Below are 19080 nucleotides of genomic sequence, written 5' to 3'. Positions count from 1 at the left end.
AATAATTTGATGATAATAATAAAGATGCTAATGCATCCGGTAGGAGACACAAAGACTCTCCTTTGTGTCTCCTACCGGAGAGAAATTTATCAAATTACTGGTTTAGGAATGCGATAGAAACCAAAAAAAACTCCATGAATTCAATGCTTCAGGTGTGTAATTGATAGAAAATAAGTATTTGTTTTGGGTGAAATACTCCTTTAACCGTACGATACTTAAAGGAGCACTTCACCCATTTCCAACCTATCTTCATATATTGGTCCTCACTAATGTTCATTGTAAGATAGAAAGATTTCTGTCTACTCGTCCTGTGTCTCAGAGTGTGTCCACAGAGACTTGCTAGTTCAGAAACCTGCCTACCAGTGACATCATTAGTTGGCAGGTTTGGACATTACAAACAAGATTTATTTTATTTTATTTTATTTTATGCACGCAAGCACAAACAATGGCCAGGGGTCCAGGTGTGCTTTAGGATTTTGTGACAACCACCCATTATTATTGTAATATACAACTATACAAAAAGTTATACATTATTTTTGTGAACGTGTACTTTGTGCGCACTCATTTCCCAAAAAAAGAGGCTAGTACCCTAAACTAAAACACATTGTAATCACGTTCAACCTGGTGTCGTGATGTGATACGTTGTGAGCTTATAGATTGGCTATTTTCACTATGAATACAGGAGTGCATTGAAAATGTTATTTGGATTGGTGTGCCTTGGGCATAAAAAAACACTGTTCTGGCCTACTTTGAGTTGCATTAAATGAATAATGCATAGCAACACCGTAGAAGACTTCATGATAATTTGAGTCTGCTTCTGGTATGACCTGACCCACATAGGAAGTCTGTGTGGTGAATTGAAATGAGCTGTACTGGAAACATAGGTGTTTGGCAAATTGCAATGCAGTACGAAAAACTTGAAACATGTATTTTGTCCACAGCATGTCAAAGGAAAGGGCCGCCTCTGTCACCTCCGTCACCTCCGCCGCCTCTGTCGCTAGTGCAGCCACTGCCGATGGCTCTATAGCTTCTGCAGATGGGTAAGAATAGATTCATACCAGTATCTGTTCTCTGACTGGGATAGTGAGTAGTGACACACATGAAATACATGAGGATATACAGCTAACAAAATATCTATATATATATAAATGTTTGAGCTGAAGAAATAAGTTTAAAAAAAATGTTGACTCAGAGTGCCTGGGTTAATTGATCAGCCGTGTCTCGAATTGTCTAATTGTGCTCTCCTCTTTATCCACGAGTTCCAGTGTCCCATGAGGCCTTGGGTTGAATTATGGGCATCACTTCCTGTTATGTCAGTCATTCAATAGGCTCTATGCACAGCAGCCATATTGGGAAGATATTGGGCCTCTTCTTACTTCCATCACAGGTGTTACCAATGATGCTAATGAAGGCTCTGTTCCATTCTGCTCAGCGTGCTGATATCGTGCATGTTGGCTCACTAGAAACACTCCATTTTGGTTCCCAAATGGCCCCTTATGGCGGGTGTGTAACTCTGAGAGTTATGGGGGTCCTTGAAAATAAGACAACCACTATGCCACACTAAATGGAACAGAGCCTTAATTAGTATCATTGGTAACACCTGTGAAGGAAGTAAGGAAGGGGCCCAATTCATTCCCAATATGGCTGCTGTGCATAGGGCCTATTGATTTGAGTGATCCGTGTCAGTCAATAATAATGTGGGAACGCAACCTGACAGAAAAAAAGGCTCATATTAGCCTGCCTACTTAACCTACAAGATCTCCCTCCAGACAGCTGATACAAGTTAATGATCAATGTTCAGCTCTCCTGCTGTGATACATGAATCTCGGCATGGGGATTAAATAGTGCTTGCTAAGTAACCTCGCGTAACCAGACAGTGTGATCCGGTCTAGGCCAAGCCTACTGGGGAAAAAACCCTGTGGTTCCGGGTGTGTGGGTTCCGGTTTTTCGGCGCTGCTTTATTTTGGTTCCCCCAGTTAGCATTTAAATGCTAAATCAAGTATAACAACTAGTTTAGTCTCACCAGTCGCTACGAGTTGGAATAAAGGATGGATATACCAAACAAACTGTTCCTATAAGCTAAACTACGTCACATCAAGGGTTTTATTGGGTAGGCCCTAATATTAAAATGCCCTTGATCGCGGGGAATTATTTGGGGGTGATGCACATGCACCTGTGGTTCCGGCTTGTGCGGGTTCCGGCCGCCCGACCAGAAACCCGAAAATGGTATTGCTCCTAGGCTACTTGCTAAGTTACTTCAGCGCTTGATAATAAGCATTGATCATTAATTTGAATCAGCTGTGTGTGTGTGTGTGTGTGTGTGTGTGTGTGTGTGTGTGTGTGTGTGTGTGTGTGTGTGTGTGTGTGTGTGTGTGTGTGTGTGTGTGTGTGTGTGTGTGTGTGTGTATGTGTGTGTGTGTGTGTGTGTGTGTGTGTGTGTGTGTGTGGGGGGGGGGGGGGTCTTGTAGGGTAAGTAGGCAGACTAATATGACCCTTTTTGATTTCTAGGTTGTGTTCCCACATTACACGGATCCCACAAATTAATTTGTAATGAAAGGGAGACACAGGTTCGAATCCTCGGGCATTACATTAGCATTGCTGGGTTATACACACACCCAGGAGAAAACAGCAGACAGGGAGCCAGCTCAATGGTACAAAATTATAAAGGACTTTAACTCATGAAGACCGGGATTTATTTTGCTATTCAAAAATAGCATATATACAAGCTCATAGCGCGGCACCAAGTGCCGCACTATAAGCTTGTATATCTGAGCTTTTGTATATATGAGCTTTTTTTTGTTGCTATTTTTTGAAAAATCGTGAAAATTTGTGCAAATCTTTGAATATATATTTGTGAAAGTGAACGTTTGTAAAATATTTTGTTCCAGGGACCCCCCCAGAAGCGGTGCCGTGTCATTGTTCCGATGGCGCATTGTTCCAACGGTTACTAACCCTAACCCTAACCCTAACCGCACGCGGAAGCCACGTAGTCGTAGTAATGGGATGTCGGACTTATGGGCAGTCCCCCCCAGAAGCAAAGATCTTTGCACACATTTTCACGATTTTTTGTTAGTTGTGTTGGCTTTAGTATCCCCACTGGGAGTTACATTGGTGCCGTGACCCGGATAGGGTTTCCCGGGTGGGAGAGGTCAATGGGGGATGAGTGTAGCAGAGTGGCTCAGTATATGTTTGGTCTATAAAGTTCAGAAGCTTTCATTACAAAATGGTCTCATCAATTGTGTCAGCAACAAGCCACACAGTAGCACGTGGTGACTTTTACACAGTTACGTGACTTCAGTTACGTGTTCTTATACATTTTTCTCCTCACTGGGTTGGTGTATCCATCTTTGATTTCTCAAACTTAAATTGTTTATTAGCATTTTTGCCATGGGCTGTGGGATCTGCATTTTTCGGTTCCAAGTCTCAAGTCTGTGCATTGTTTGGGTGCGCACAGTAGCAAAAGTGAAGAATTGGCTTCCTCACTCTTCATATCGTCCAAAACTGTTACTTTTCAGGATTCAAATTAAAAAGTATCAAAAGTAGCAGATCTACGAGCTCGAAACGCAACGCGTTTCGAGCTCGTAGATCTGCTACTTTGGGTGCAGCAGACAGGACGGAAGTACACTGTTTCCCTCCTGTTATAGAAGGATAGTAGAGTAGTAGGACGGTCATGACGGTATCTTTGTCTCCCTTGAGCTGTTGGAAGTGGATATTTTACACATTTATTGTCCACCTTACAGCAGTAAAGACGCGACCCCGAGCTCCTCCGCACGGGGGTCGTCATCGAGCTCCATCGGCGACGTGCCTAAGAAGAAATCCTCCAAGAAGGCAAAGAAAGTAGTAGACGTCGAAAAAATGAACAAAGTGTACAACTCCGTGCTAAACAGCGTCTTTGGAGCGGTACGTACAGTAGCTGCAGGTAATAGGGCATAGCAGTGGTGGCCATTTTGTGGTGCCACAAATCGAAAGCCCATTCATTTTTCCCACATAGATTTTCAAAAATATAGTATATAGGCTTCTGTGAAAAACAATTCTAACCGCAAAACAAACGGTTCTATTAAATATAGTATATCATAATTAAATGTTTTATGGACATGATTGGCTTGGTTCCAGGCTTAGAATAATGTATATATTTTCGGAAATCTCTTGGTGCTATCTGGAATTGAAAGTAACCATAATTTATCTCTCTATCTATTTATCTAGCGAGCTAGCTTAATTCTTGATTGTGTGATACAGTATGTGGTTCAGCCAGCAGGTAGGTGTTATCCTCTTGTGGGTTAAGCCTGGTGGGACTGCAGTATTAATAGCCATTACTGGAGGTTAACTGCCACATTTCATTATGCTTAACCAGGTCACTATAGCATCATCACAACATTTCAGTGTGTTGCAAAAACATGGGATCCTTTTCTGTATGCAATCATGCTGATGTTGAGACCACTACTTTATTTACTTATTGTAATTATGATTTAGCTCTGGACAACCACCTCAGCTAAATGTCTGAAAGGCAAATGTGAACAAGTAATTATGCTGCATGACCATTTTAAGTTTATACACGTCAAGCCGCCAAGTCAAATTTTGAATTCAGGCCTTTTACTTGTAACAGAGTGAGTTTATATTGTGGTATTGACACTTTTAATTAAGTAAAGACATCTGAATAGTTATTCCACCACTGAACCTCACACACACACACACACACACACACCACTATGCACTACACAACATACCTCACACATTTTATAAATAACTTTAGCCAATCTACAAGCTCACAACGCATCGCAAATGCGACGTGTTGTGAGCTTGTGTGGTTAAGTTGTTATAAGGAATCATTTGTTTGTAAGATACAGGGTCAGGGTTTTTAGTATGACTGAATTAAGCGTGTTGGCAGTCATGATAGGACAATAGTTGAAGTAGTTGTGTGTGCGTGATGCCATGTGCACTTTAACACCTTTTTTTATTGTCTCTATGTAGGAAAGAGAACTGGCTCTCTCTGAATTGGACGGTAAGTGTCATTGTGGCCACAAGTCATGTTCATTTAAAGTAATAAAATCACACTGATGTTTAACCCATTAAGACCGGGGAAGCATCTCTGTCATTTTTTAGATTTCTTTGGCTATTCAAAAATAGTAGATCTACAAGCTCATAGTGCGGCACCGAGTGCCGCGCTATGAGCTTGTAGATCTGCAGTTTTTGGGAAAAAACGTGAACATTTGTGTTTTAAAGCAACATTTTTACTCCGATCTGTGCTAGGGGTCCCTGGAACAACGTATTTTGAGATGGGGGTCCGCGGCCAAATACATATAATTTTGGGGGCCCTTGACATGGAAAAGTTGGAGCACCACTGAAATAGCAACATACTGTTAGGATTTAGAAAACATTTTTAGATACGAATTTTGGCCACGGACCCCCATCTGAAAATGTTTTGTTCCAGGGACCCCCCCAGAAGCAAAGATTTGAGTTACAAATGCACGTTTTGAAAAATATATATATTCAAATATTTTCAAATATTTTCAAAATTTTTCAAAAATAGCAGATCTACAAGCTCATAGCGCGTCACTCTGTGCCGCGCTATGAGCTTGTAGATCTGCTATTTTTGAACAGCCAAAGATATCAAAAAAATGACACAGACATGTTCCCGGCCTTAATGGGTTTAAGCAGCAGAACCGTTCTCTGTTCATAAATGTATTAAACTCTTTGTCACAGAGCTGGCTGAGGCCTTCAAGGAGTTTGACTACGACTGCGATGGCTACCTGAACTACAAAGACGTGGCTGAGTGCATGAGGACCATGGGCTACATGCCCACCGAGATGGAACTGCTGGAAATAGTGCAACAGGTCAAGATGAGGAGTGAGTCACTCATAGGAGACGCGCAGTGCGTTGTGAGCTTGTTGTAGATTGGCTATTTTTGGTACATAGATGTGGTGTAGAGCATAGACATTATGAGGCGTCTGTATGGCCGGCGCGCTTCCGCTTCCGGGGGGCAGCTGGAAACTTCCGCGTGCGTCACAGAAGGGGTCGTTCGGTAGGCCAATCAGAGGCAGGTGGGGGCGGGACAACTAGATTCTGACGAGTCCTGGAAAAGACGTGCTGTGATTGGCCAATAGTCAACGCGCTGTGATTGGCCAGTGCCAGTGCAAATATGGCGGCCACCGTACGAAACAGGGCGCTCCAACGAACTGCAGAGGCCGATGAGGTATCTAGGTTTCTATATCTATGGTGTAGAGGGGCGGAAAAGGAGGGGACCAAGTATACACCCCTGGGGGACCCCGACTCAATGAAGTGTTCACCTGTTTCCTAGGCTGTGTGGGCATCACTTCCTGTCGATTTCATTGAATATCATTGGTCATCTGACCAGTTTCATTGGATTTCATTGGATCAAATCGACAGGAAGTGATGCCCACACAGCCTAGGAAACAGGTGAATATAGGGTTTAATTATCTGTTGACGAGTTAGACTGAAGTGCAACAAGAGGCTATTTTAAAAGACTAATGTGAACGTGATTTACATTTGAAAATGGCTCATTTGTATTTATAACTGGAGCAGCAAGCAGAGACTTGAGTGTTATTTGCTGAATGATACAGGACTGAATGTATTGGTGACACCATGACTGTAGCACCATCCACCTCCATCACCCTGAAGAAATGATGTCTAAACACTTGAACCCTGTTTCCACATAATCTGATTCCTTCTAAAACATTAACTTGGATATTATTAGAAAATATATACTTTATTTTTTTTTACCTTTCATATACTTCGAAATGTGGAGCTGTGAAGCAATGCAAAACTATTGAATGAGGTTGTTTGAGTCTGTTTGTATGCACAGTATGTCACTGTCCACACATTTGTCCACCAGAGGGTGCACCAAAACCAACTTGAGCAGACAGCCATAATAATGCATGAATGTACTGTATGTATTATGTCTGCAAATTTGTACACCACGATGGAGCTGAAACGGTTCTTTAAAAAAAAAAAGTATAGTTATTATTTGATTTCCCTGTTTATTTTAATGTTTTGCTGTCTTTGTAACTGAACACACCTGCATGTGGTGACTCTCGTCCACAGTGGGCGGGTTGATGGACCTGGATGACTTCATTGAGCTGATGGCGCCCAGGTTGATGGGAGAGACGGCTGACATGATGGGGCTCAAGGAGCTGCAATCAGCCTTCCAACAGGTCGGCCCACTGATTCATCTGTGAAGCCTCATGATAACTGAAAACACATGAATAGGCTCTATGCACAGCAGCCATATTATCACTTCCTTCACAGGTGTTACCAATGATACTAATGAAGGCTCTGTTCCATTTAGTCACACCTGTAAGGGGCCATTTGGAAGCCCATGACCCCAAATGTAGACCCACTGGTGTAACAGAGTGTTTCCAGTGAGCCAACATGCACAATATCAGCACCCTGACTCTGTTTGACCAGAATGGAACAGAGCCTTCATTAGTATCATTGGTAACACCTGTGAATGTCTTCATAATATGGCTGCTGTGAATAGAGCCTATTATTGACTTCAAACATAGTCAATGAATGTAATTTACTTGAATTACTTAAAAACACAAACACGTATTCGGGCAGGGAGGGTGATAATTGTCACAACAAGTAATCCTACGGGCTGGGGGTGGCACCGCACCTGTCAGCAGGGAGTGTTAGGCGGGAGGACTAGGAAGAATGCTCTTCGTCCTCCCGGTGGGGGCTCCTCAACCGGTAGGTGAGTCAGTAGGATACAACACCAGTGACAACGCACAAATGTGTGTGGGGAGTTCTTTTTCCACCACTGGTCAGAAGCCCTAGATGTCCTTTTATGTTAGTGACTGTTCCATCATGGTTCCTTTTCTTCTCTCTCTCTCTCTCTCTCTCTCTCTCTCTCTCTCTCTCTCTCTCTCTCTCTCAGTTTGACACAGACGGTGACGGGAAGATCACCCAGGACGAGATGAAGGAGGCGGTGAAGTCCCTGCTGGGGGAGAAGCTGAAGAAGGGAGAGCTGGAGGAGTCCATGAAAGAGCTGGACATCAACGCGGACGGAGACATCGACTTTGAAGGTGAGGGGGAGAGGAAATGGAGCTCACTGTTTGTGGATGACTTTTTCTAATGTTTCATTTAGACCAGGGGGTCTTCGACGTTTTTCAGGCCAAGGACACCTTTGGTTGAGAGAGACACAGGAGGGACCCCCATTACATATTCAGTGGTGTAAACTAAGTCATTGGTTCTCAAAGTGGGGTACGGGGACCCCCAGGGGTACTTGAGGCGGTTCCAGGGGGTCCCCAGCTAAATGATGGATAGGAACCAAATGGACCCTTATGGTTCTGTAACTCTGAGTGTACAAATGGAACCAAATGGACCCTAACGGGTCCATTTGGTTCCATTTGTACACTCTCAGAGTTAAATTAACATTGATTTTATATATAAATTCGGGTCCCAGAGGTATAAATGCCATTAAATGGGGGTCCGTAGCCTAATACATGTCAAACTGGGGGTCCTTGACAATAAAATGGTTGAGAATCACTGCTAGAAAGCCGTATAAACCTTCTCTTATTGGGGTCCCTGGCTTATCTTTTCAAATGGGGGTCCGCGGTCTAATAAGTGTCAATTTGGGGGTCCTTGACATGAAAAAGTTTGAGGTATTTTTACTCTACTGGGGTATTTCCCATTTTTAGTACTTTAGTACTCCACTACAATTATTTGAAAATTTGAGTTACTAGTTACTTTGTAGATTTTGATTTTATTACAAAACCACTTCAGCCCTATGTTACGTACTTAGTTACAGTACTTTAGACCACTGCCGTTTTCTGCATGCATGTTCTACTAGTTTCTTGTCCAGAGTGAATGCAAATCCTGATCTCTTACCCTGTTGGCATTACTTCTCTTCTCTTCTCTTCTCTCTCCTCTTCAGAATTCGTGATGATGCTGTCCATTCGTTAGCTTGTGAGAGGACTTTGGCCGTCCAGACAGAGGTCGACTGTGGGCCCATCTACTGTACCATGTTCATTGTACAGTATACCAGCGTTTATCTCTTCTGTAGTGTATGTAGGCTTCTATAACAGTGGTTCTCAAACTTTTTCATGTCAAGGACCCCCAAATTGACACTTATTAGCCTGCGGACCCCCATCCCAAAAGATATGCCAGGGACGGGGACCCCCCATAAGAGAAGATGTTTTACGGCTCTAGCAGTGATACTCAACCATTTTAATTTCAAGGACCCCCAGCTTGACATGCATTAGGCTACGGACCCCCATTTAACTCCTGTGGCTACGTGTCCATTTGGTTCCATTTGTACACTCAGAGTTACAGACCCATAAGGGTCCATTTGGTGCCTAATCAATCATTTAGCTGGGGACCCCCTGGAACTCCCTCAAGGACCCATGGGGGTCCCCGGACCCCACTTTGAGAACCAATGTTCTATAAGATAATGTGTGCCTAACTGTGATGACGGTGTATGAGCACTACTGGTGCTGCATAGAACATTTGGTACGGCTATGATCAATGCTCTGAAGACGATCTACTCTACAGACCTGTAATTGTAATGATATTTTTGAACAGATTCCTGTGATATGGCATGTAAATAAGATTATATTTTGCTATTTTATAAAAGAAATTAAGAGTTGTTATTTTCAAAAAGGTCTCCTCACTGTGTTGCAATGGAGCGTGCACAAAAATGAATTTCACCCACTGTTTTATACCTGTAAACCTGTGACAATAAAGATGATTCTGAAAGATGACACCTCCCCCGTATAGCGTCGATTTTGACAGCAAATTTTGATTCAGTTTTAGTCTTTTGAATCAAATTCCATTTAGTTTTAGTCATATTTTAGTCATCTGAAATGTTTTACCGTTACCGTCTAGTTTTAGTAGTCAACTAAATCTACAGTTGATTTAGTCGACTAAAATGTATTTTGGCGGTGCTTTGATGGCGTCGTAATGGCTGATTTTACACTTGGTTGCATACTGAAAATAGCCGTTGCTATCTACAAGCTCGCTATCTACAAGCTCACAACGCGTCGCAGCGCGTTGTGAGCTTGTAGATCTGCTATTTTCAGAGCACAACACCCGAGCACACGCAACCAAACATAAAATGATTCGTCTTTTAGTTCTACTGGATCTCTTCTAGATCTACACTATAGTCCCTCACTAACATTTTAGTCTAGTTTGTTTTTATTCTCAATATATTTAGACTTAGTTTTAGTCATCATAGCTTAGTTTTTCTTTAGTTTTCGTCAGTGAAAAAGGGTAGTCGAAGAACATGTTCGTCATCGTTTTAGTCTACGAAATCAACACTGCACCGTATCGCAAGATGGCTTTTAATAAAACCAGAAAATAGGTAAAATAGCCAATATACAAGTTCACAATGCATCACAGTGTGATTGCTGAGCTTATACCAGATCGGCTATTTTCGCTATATGAACACATCACTGAATGAACTGACGAATCTTTCAGAAGTTAACTTTATTCCTAAAACCTTTCTCTCATAAACGTGTGGTGATTGTTAAACAAAAGGAAATGATAAAGTAATGATACCTACAGTATCTAGAAAAGGTTATTTAACCAAAATGTCACCAATATCATAACCCTAATCCTATAATGCTCTGAGGCATCTGCACATCCAAAACCATGGTGCAGTTATATCAGGGGAAAAGTCACATTTCAGAAGAAAATTTGACATCACATTCTTGCTCGCACCACTTTACAGAGCTGACAATCGTTACATTTTAAGGAAGTAAAGTGGTTGTCTGTCCAAGTGCTACAACTCAAGACCAGCGTTTGGAATGATCTCCAATAGGCTCTATGCACAGCAGCCATATTAGAAAGAAATTGGGCCTCTTCCGTACTTCCTTCACAGGTGTTACCAATTATACTAATTAAGGCTCTGTTCCATTTAATGTAGCATAGTGGTTCTCAAACTTTTTAATTTCAAGGACCTCCATAACTCTGTGTTTGGTTCCATTTGTACACTCTCAGAGTTACACACCCGTAAGGGGCCATTTGGAACCCCCTCAAGGAACCATGAGGGTCCCTGGACCACACTTTGAGACCCTCTGGTGTAGCAGAGTGTTTCCAGTGAGCCAATATGCACAATATCAGCACCCTGACTCTGTTTGACCAGACTGGAATAGAGCCTTCATTAGTTTAATTGGAAAGACCTGTGAAGGAAGTAAGGAAGAGGCCCAATTTCTTTTCAATATGACTGCTGTGCATAGAGCCGTCTACAAGTTTAATACTACTGGTAATTTAAACTATATATTATAATATCAAACTATATGTGCACACAATTCAGCAAAATCTCCCAACATATCATGCAGCAATACAGTGTGTAACCTTCAGAAATGAAAGTCTCATTGCCAGACAAAATAACAAATGAGAAATAAATAAACAAGCTATATCCCCCTGTCAAGTCACATAAATAGGGAGAAAATGATATAAAATGGCTTCCAAACTGGCTTCAGTTCTTTTAGGTGGAGTGGTTGTTACGGATGTGGCTTCACAGCCACAGGAGTCAGAAATTTGGCCTGTGACTTTGTCAGTTTTTTTCTGCGTGAAACAGATTTTGTTTTAAGCGAGAGAGAGACATTACTTCGTCCTTAAGATGTTGAGATGTTGTCCGTTGTGAAGTAATCGGCGAATGTGGTCACAAAAGTGTACTCCCCTAACCTCCCTGTAGTTAAATAGGAATAACTTCATAATACTATTAAAAGAGGTGTCCACAAGATTGGAAGATATTACTCACATGCGAACATCTACATACAAGGATTGGGAGGAGTACAGCAAAAATGGCCGTCATTGCGTCATCTCAAACTTAATCAACATTAAGCAATGTCACTGCTAACCTTTGTTCCTCTTGCGTCCCATTTTAGCGCTACCATTTTAGCCATTAACAGCAGCAAACACTGTTAACACTGCTACATACGAACATGGAAGAAACTGCAAAATAAACTGCAAAAGAAAAGGTTTCTCTAAACGTCATCTGTAGGCTATGTAAAGAAGTAGCTTATCAATGAAGCTAGCTAGACTATCACAGAAAATTAATACATTAAGATCGGGAACGCATCTGTGTCATTTTAGATTTCTTTGACTATTTTTGGAGATCTGCTATTTTTTCTATTTGTGCAAATCTTTGAATATACAGTATATGTTTTTCAACATTTTTACAAATGTCTTCTAAATTTTCTATTTTTTTTTTTTTAAATACTTCTTTTTTTTAACTTATGTTGCTATAATATCAGTGGTTCTGTCAAGGACCCCCAAAATTATACGTATTTGTCCGCGGACCCCCCCATCTCAAAATATTTTGTTCCAGGGACCCCCAGCAGAAGCAAAGATTTAAGTTACAAATGTTCGCTTTCAAAAATATACATTGTAGCTCATAGCTCAGCACTCGTGCCGCACTATGAGATTGTATATCTGCTATTTTTGAATAGCCCAAGATGTGACACAGATGCGTTCCCGGATTGAATGGGTTAAGAAAATTAAGATTTTGTACTACATTTTCATCAACTCGAGGAATTCACTCAAGCAGTCCGTGGCGCATGAGGGTATTTTGAAGCAAAACAGGAAGTGAGTATCAGTTGTCACGCTTGCTTTGGTTGTCCAGCTGTGAAATGACCTGCTGGTCAGCTGACTCCTGTGACATCATGGACTCCTGTGACATCACTGACTCCTGTGACATCACAGGCTCCTCCCTCTCCGTTCCTCTCCTCGCAGGGGAATGTTTGGACAAGCTTTTTGTAAACCTCAAGACTGTCATGTCACCTCCCAACAAGCAGGCTTTTTTTTTTTTGTAAACGTAGGCTTTTTTTCAGTCAATTTGTTTAATTAACCACTTAAGCCCAACGTGTCGCAAACTGGCTTGATGTGAGCTTGTAGATCTGCAATCTTTTAAAATAATAAATAAATAATAATAATAATAACAATATCAAAAATTCTATTTTTCAAACATTTTGCCTAATAATGACATGCCCAAAACAGCGACACCAAGATTAAAGTGGTAAAAGTCTTGCCTTTGTGCGTTTTTGCGTAGAATGTATCGTATGTGTTGTAGTCTTTTGTAACACATTGGTCTGCTCATGGCGCCGACATTACAATTTGAGTTGGGAGTACATTCAGTTTTGCTCAGGACTAACACTCGCTCCTGTACTCACCGTAACGTACGTAAGGTGCTGCTTTGGACAAAAGTGCCAACTAAACGGTTAATGCATTCTCACACCCAGGTCGCACTACTGTACGTCGACGAGTTGGGTGAATTCTGACCACGTTTCAGACGTTTGACACGACAGAAAAGCTTTCCTGTCAGGTCGCATGTTGACGGGAGGGGGGGGGGTATGCAAATCAAACGTCAACGCTGAGCTGGCAGAAGCGGACATCGTGTCGCTCAGCATGGGTCAGTGGTTCTTAAAGTGAGGTTTCGGGGTTTCCGCATTCCAGTCACGCAACGCAGGACTACCGGGAATGTTGAAAAGCGACGTGACAGGGGAGTCAATGTTTCCCATCTCGTCTTCATAGTACGACCTGGGAGCTTGTGTGGAAATGGTTTAGTTATGTATTTCCACAGCTAAACAATCACAGAAAGAATGACCAGTTGCGTGTGCGTGTGCACACACCTGCATGGAATAAGACGTCAGCATGAAGTTGATATCTGGGCTTTGATCGAAGCATTTGTTTCTTGTCCGGCCTTCAGCCTTTTTAGTCACTCAAAACTCAACAGAGAACGACACGTCCACAACATCCTTTATCATTTCCCACAATGCACCTGTCCAGTGGCTAGACAGATTCTCCCAACGCTGCGCAAGCTCATTTTCCATTCTTCACTCTCCTGTTATATTTCCTTACGTTCCTTTATCCTCTGAAGGACTTGATATACTTCATTGCGCGCGGTGTCGTGCAGCAAAAGCAGCAGATATACAAGCTCACAAGGCGTCGCACCGCGATGCGTTACGAGCTTGTATATCTGCTATTTTCGGTGCACAACACAGGCGTGCATTCGAGTATAAATGCAGCTTTATGTGTCAAATCTGGTACATTGATAAGCCCGTGTCTAGTTCACATATCCATGACTTGGAGAGTTTCGCCATGTTTGCTGTCGTCGCTTGTTCGCTGGGCCTACGCCTCGTTGCTCAGCTCGTCGGACAATTCGGCCATGATGTCATGAACCCAGACGTCCTGCTCCTCCTGCGAGGTGTCGACCAGGAAGACCGTCAGCTTCCTGTCCCAGGGATGAGGCGCTTCCTGTACGGCCTCCAGCTGGGCCACCAGGGGCTTCTTCTCCACGTGGTTGCGGAAAACAATGGAGGCTTCCTCCGACCACTGCCTCGGCTTCACTCCTGTTTGGTGGAGAGGAAGAGCGATGAGTCAGGCATAAAGGTTAAAGCATCTCTATTTTGGGCGTAGGTGGACATGAATTATTTTTAAATCTTCTAAAAATGTCTAAAATGTTCTGTCCTCATAACAATCGTCTCTGTTCAATAAATGTATTATGTCAATTATTTTCCTCCGCCCAAAAGGTTCCTAAAGGTGCTTACAGTACCCTTTTCTTTGCCCTCATTTAGTATTCCATATCCTATGAATTATGTATATCTCCACAAGCTGGAGTTAGGTGGCTTTGACCGACAGTTTGAGGATCCAATGGAGTTAGGAGGTTTAGTCCGAAGCGCTTTTTAATACTTTTCATTGGTTCAATATTTGTAAAACTCACACACAGATGTAAAGGGTGTTCAATAGCACTGATTTATAAAAAAAAAAAAAAAAGAATTCACACAACCGACTTGGCCTAACAAAGTTTTGTGTCTACATCTGAGCTATGACTGTGATACTCAGTGTAGTGCTTTACTTTATTTAGCCTCACCAGCTAGCTGTGCGGTGATTCCCTGGAACGGCAGCTGCCTGAACTCTTTGATCAGGGGCCTGAGCTGAGTGCAGCTGACTAGCTCATGTTTGCCATAGTCCAGTTCATAGACAGACACCAGGCCGTTGGTCAGAACTCCCTTCACCAGCACACGGTGCCAGCTGCAAGAAGACGACAATGGAAGAGAAGGAAGACACAATCAATCAGAACATCACAGAGACAGTACGGGGTACATATAAATAACCATTCACTGGAATGCAAAAAAAATGTCCATAGGCTCTATGCGACAGCAGCCGTATTGGAAATAAATTGGGCCTCTTCCTTACTTCCTTCACAGGTTTTACCAGTGGGTCTCAAATGTGGTCCAGGGATCCTCATGGTTCCTTGAGGGGGTTCCAAATGGCCAAACTCCGAGAGTGTACAAATGGAACCAATTGGTTCCATTTGTACAATCTCAGAGCAGTCCTTGAAATTAAAAACATTAAAACCACTGTGCTACACTAAACGGAACAAGTAAGGAAAAGTCCCAATTTCTTTCCAATAAGGCTGCTGTGCATAGAGCCTATTTTCTTCCGGAAGGAGTAAACAAAGATTTTCACATATTCCTCATTGCCTGATGAAAGGTGACTATTTGTATCACATGTTCAGAGCTTTATTTAGTCACGAAGACAATGAGAAAAGAACATTTGACCAACACAGCAACATTTCCTTGAACTCAGACTGAATCTTGAGCCTTATTACTCTCCTCAATAAAGGCTGGTTATGTGATAACATTATAATACACTTTATACACTTTTTTGACACAGACATTTGCCAGACCTGCCATGAAACAGTTGCTGTCATCTTAGCTCTTCCTTTGACTTCTTGTTTCCTGTCATAGAAAAGACACCTGACACCCTCCAGCACACTCACTTGTTCTCCACCTTGGCAGCGTAGATGTGATTCTTCTCTATCTTGAGGGGTTTCTCCTCCGTCTTGTTGTAATAGAGAATCATCTCTCCCATCAGCACCACCAGCTTGTACATGTCCCTCCAGGGCTGGAGCACAAAGTGTCCTGGGTGGCAGGCCACCGACACATAGATGTCCATGTTGCTGCCTGTGGAGGAAAAGGACTCTTTATGAACTATGATCTTCGGTTCTTCAAAGTCATACCAGTCCAGTACAGTGGCGGCCCGTCAATAGAGGGCACTAGTGTGCCGCGCCACCTCTCCCAAACCTAGATCTTTCTTGAATAAATATTACTTTCAAATATATTCTATATATTTTAAACAATCAAACCAACAAGGTAAATATTATATAGTTAATGACTAGTGAGTGAAATGTATAATCTGCCATAAAATGTAGCTACAAACCGTTCTACAGTGCAAAAATCGTTACAATTGACTCGCAATGTTAAATTTCGCACATGCACATTATTTGAAAACTTTAGTTACTAGTTTCTTTGCAGATATAAATTATTTATTATAATATAAAACATACATTAACCACTTCAGCCCTATTTTATACATAGGCTATTTGAAAATAGCAGATGTACAAGCTTACAACGTGTCGCATCACGACGCGTTGTAACAGAGGCCTTTAATGCAGGCCTGTAACACAGGCCTTTTACTTGTAACAGAGTATTTTTATATTGTGGTGTGGTATTGCTACTTTTACTTTACTACTTAGTAAATTATGTGAGTACTTCTTTCACCACTACTTAAGTGGTACTCTTTGAAGTATTGCTCTTATACAGCACCTGCTGGGGGAAGCTCCAGTAGAGGAGGCAGCTGCTGTGAGGGCAGGGGGGACGGAGGATTCCCTGGTGGGGTGGCAGCCGCGTTGCCGCTTCCTCCTCCTCCTCCTCCACCTCCTCTGGACCCGGGGCCAGAAAGCACCCTCCGCACGTGAGGCTTGGCTGGGCTGGAAGTGGAGGTCGAGCTCCCATTCGTGGTGCTGGATGTCTTCAGGGAGCAGGAGCTGTCTGTGGAGGTCTTGGTGGGGCTGTGAAAGGTGAACACATTCAGATTGATACTCACATACGGTATAAACCATGCATGGGCAACTGGCGGCCCGGGGGGCCACATGCGACCCCCACCTTCACTTAATGCGTCCCGCAAGTTAACATCGGATTACTGATATATTATTGATTTCAGCTGTTACAATTCCAAACATGCAAACATGACCCGCTTTAATTACTTCAGTCTATATCAGTAGCTTAATGACTAGTATAAAATTCTATTGTCTTTTTCATGTCCAATGTATTTGTATTTAAGTTCATTAAGTTAACATAAGTATAACTAAATGCATTTGAAATTAAATAAAAATGTTACTTTTCAGGATTCTAATTCAAAAATAGCAAAAACAAAATCTGGATTCCAATAAAAAAATTGCAAAAATAGCCGATCTAAGCTCAAAACGCTTCGCACTGCGATGCGTTTTGAGCTTGTAGATCGGCAATTTTTGCTACTTTTGTGTGACAGAGAATGGTGAAAAAAGTTAAAATACGGAGAGACAGTACAGTTATATGCAATGTGGCCTTCTGGAGTGAGTGTGGAAACATAGTGGCCCTCTCCATCATCAAAGTTGCCCACCCCTGGTATAAACGCATTTCGACAAAACAGTATTATGCTTGAAAGAATTGAAATGTATTTTAGAAAATCTATTTGTGTGGAATCCACACAGGGATGGCGTGGATCCAATGTGGATCTTGGACTTCATGTGGGCTGCCAATGACGTCGGTCATCTGTGACGCATCTATGGCGTATTACTCCGTGAAGGAGTGTAAATCCCTACTCTCCTTCAAAACCAAAAAAAAGTCAAAAGTCAAAGCCTAATGAAAGCAGACAGAGCAGAGACCTGTGGCTGGTGAGGAAGACGTCGGGCTGCTTCTTGAAGAGGTCGGACTGGGCCATCTGGTGGTTGAGACTGCGGGCCGGGTCGTGGAAGTTCTTGTCTGTGAAGAGGTGGACGTAGATGCAGTGCTTATTGTCGTCCACCTTGGCAACCTTGGGTGGGGGGGGGGGTAGACAGAACCGTAAAGGAAGGGAAGGAGTAGGAGGAAGAGAAAGACCGATAGGGAGGGCATGACAAATTTGATGTTTGTTGTTCTCCTGGGAACTACTGACGTGCTGCCATCTACTGGCGTAAAATGGTACAACACTGCAGATAAGCATTATTATTGGTAAGCTTTATGAACCATTAAATAACTAAATAACGAAATAACTAAATCACTAACTAAATAAATACATACATAAATACATAATATGATAGGGGCCAACTGTGGCCAAATATGATTTCTATCACCACAATAACGTCTAAAAATTAGGATGAAATAGCTTGGTATTGTTGTGTTTTTTTAACGTAGGGAGTGGATAAAGCATATACCTTCATGCTACAGTCGGTAGTGTTGAGCACTTTCTCCCTGAGCCACTGGACGGCCTCCGGGGTCCAGGAGCCCACGCTGACCGCCAGGTCTGCAAGGCAGCACTTCACAGCCTGAACATGCACATGAAAAGGCTTTAGACAGGTAGTTTGATACTCATGTGTGTGCGCGCACGCACGCACACGCGCAAACACACACACACACACACACACACACACACACACACACACACACACACACACACACACACACACACACACACACACACACACACACACACACACACACACACACACACACACACACACACACTTCTTTTGTGCCACTTTTAACCCTAACTGTAAGGCCAAAAATAGCCGATCTACACACTCACAGCAGAGCCATTCAAGGAGAGTTGCGTCACCTCCGTCCACTTCACCGGGCCAGGTTTTCTACATAGCCTTCTATTGGCGAATAGTGACAAAGCCCTGAACCAGAAGTTTACGGAATGCATTGGAATGCTATGAGCGTTTGTAACTATTTCCAGTTTACATGAACCACGTGACCGGCGCCATTTCTGCCCCCTCATTGGCGGAACTTTCTGATACAAGGCTCTGGCTCACAGCGTGTCAGGCTGCGACGTGTTGGCTGTTTTCAATGTTGGCTATTTTCAACTAAGTATAAATCAGACATAACTCTAACTCAAACCCCCATGCCTAATCCTAACCCCAACCTGAATCTTTTCCAAATGTAAACCTACTGTAACTCCCCAAATAATTATTTTAACCATAAAACAACAATTTTCTGTTATGAGGACCAGGATTTTTTTCCTCACATCTATTTCTCAAATTACAAGTAATATACAAGCACACACACACACACACACACACACACACACACACACACA

General features: G+C 42.5%; 2 protein-coding genes across 2 annotated transcripts in view; one reads left to right on the top strand and one right to left on the bottom strand.

The window, feature by feature from the left end:
* Nucleotides 1-942: 942 nt before the first annotated feature.
* Nucleotides 943-8919, top strand: LOC311035113 (calcium-binding protein 2-like; the record flags this gene model as incomplete). The annotated part of the gene is made up of 7 exons (XM_084043193.1): nt 943-1040; nt 3741-3900; nt 4969-4999; nt 5701-5844; nt 7060-7169; nt 7892-8039; nt 8891-8919. 7 exons carry the CDS (start codon nt 943-945, stop codon nt 8917-8919), a joined length of 720 nt encoding a protein of 239 aa, XP_083899319.1.
* Nucleotides 8920-10423: 1504 nt separating this feature from the next.
* Nucleotides 10424-19080, bottom strand: part of tdrd7b (tudor domain containing 7 b) — a 49549-nt gene continuing 40892 nt past the window's right edge. The window contains exons 15-20 of the mRNA XM_084042651.1: nt 18197-18307; nt 17669-17817; nt 16569-16813; nt 15743-15926; nt 14831-14991; nt 10424-14309 (exon numbers count right to left, since the gene is read on the bottom strand). Of these exons, the coding sequence (XP_083898777.1) occupies nt 14089-14309; nt 14831-14991; nt 15743-15926; nt 16569-16813; nt 17669-17817; nt 18197-18307 (1071 nt within the window). The 3' untranslated portion in view covers nt 10424-14088. The remainder of the gene's footprint in view (nt 14310-14830; nt 14992-15742; nt 15927-16568; nt 16814-17668; nt 17818-18196; nt 18308-19080) is intronic.

The sequence above is a fragment of the Gymnoscopelus microlampas genome (genome assembly GCF_963454915.1).
Source record: "Gymnoscopelus microlampas genome assembly, chromosome: 19".
Lineage (NCBI taxonomy): Eukaryota > Metazoa > Chordata > Actinopteri > Myctophiformes > Myctophidae > Gymnoscopelus > Gymnoscopelus microlampas.
Note: the sequence above shows the minus strand (reverse complement) of the source record. Positions and strands in the feature narration are given on the sequence as shown.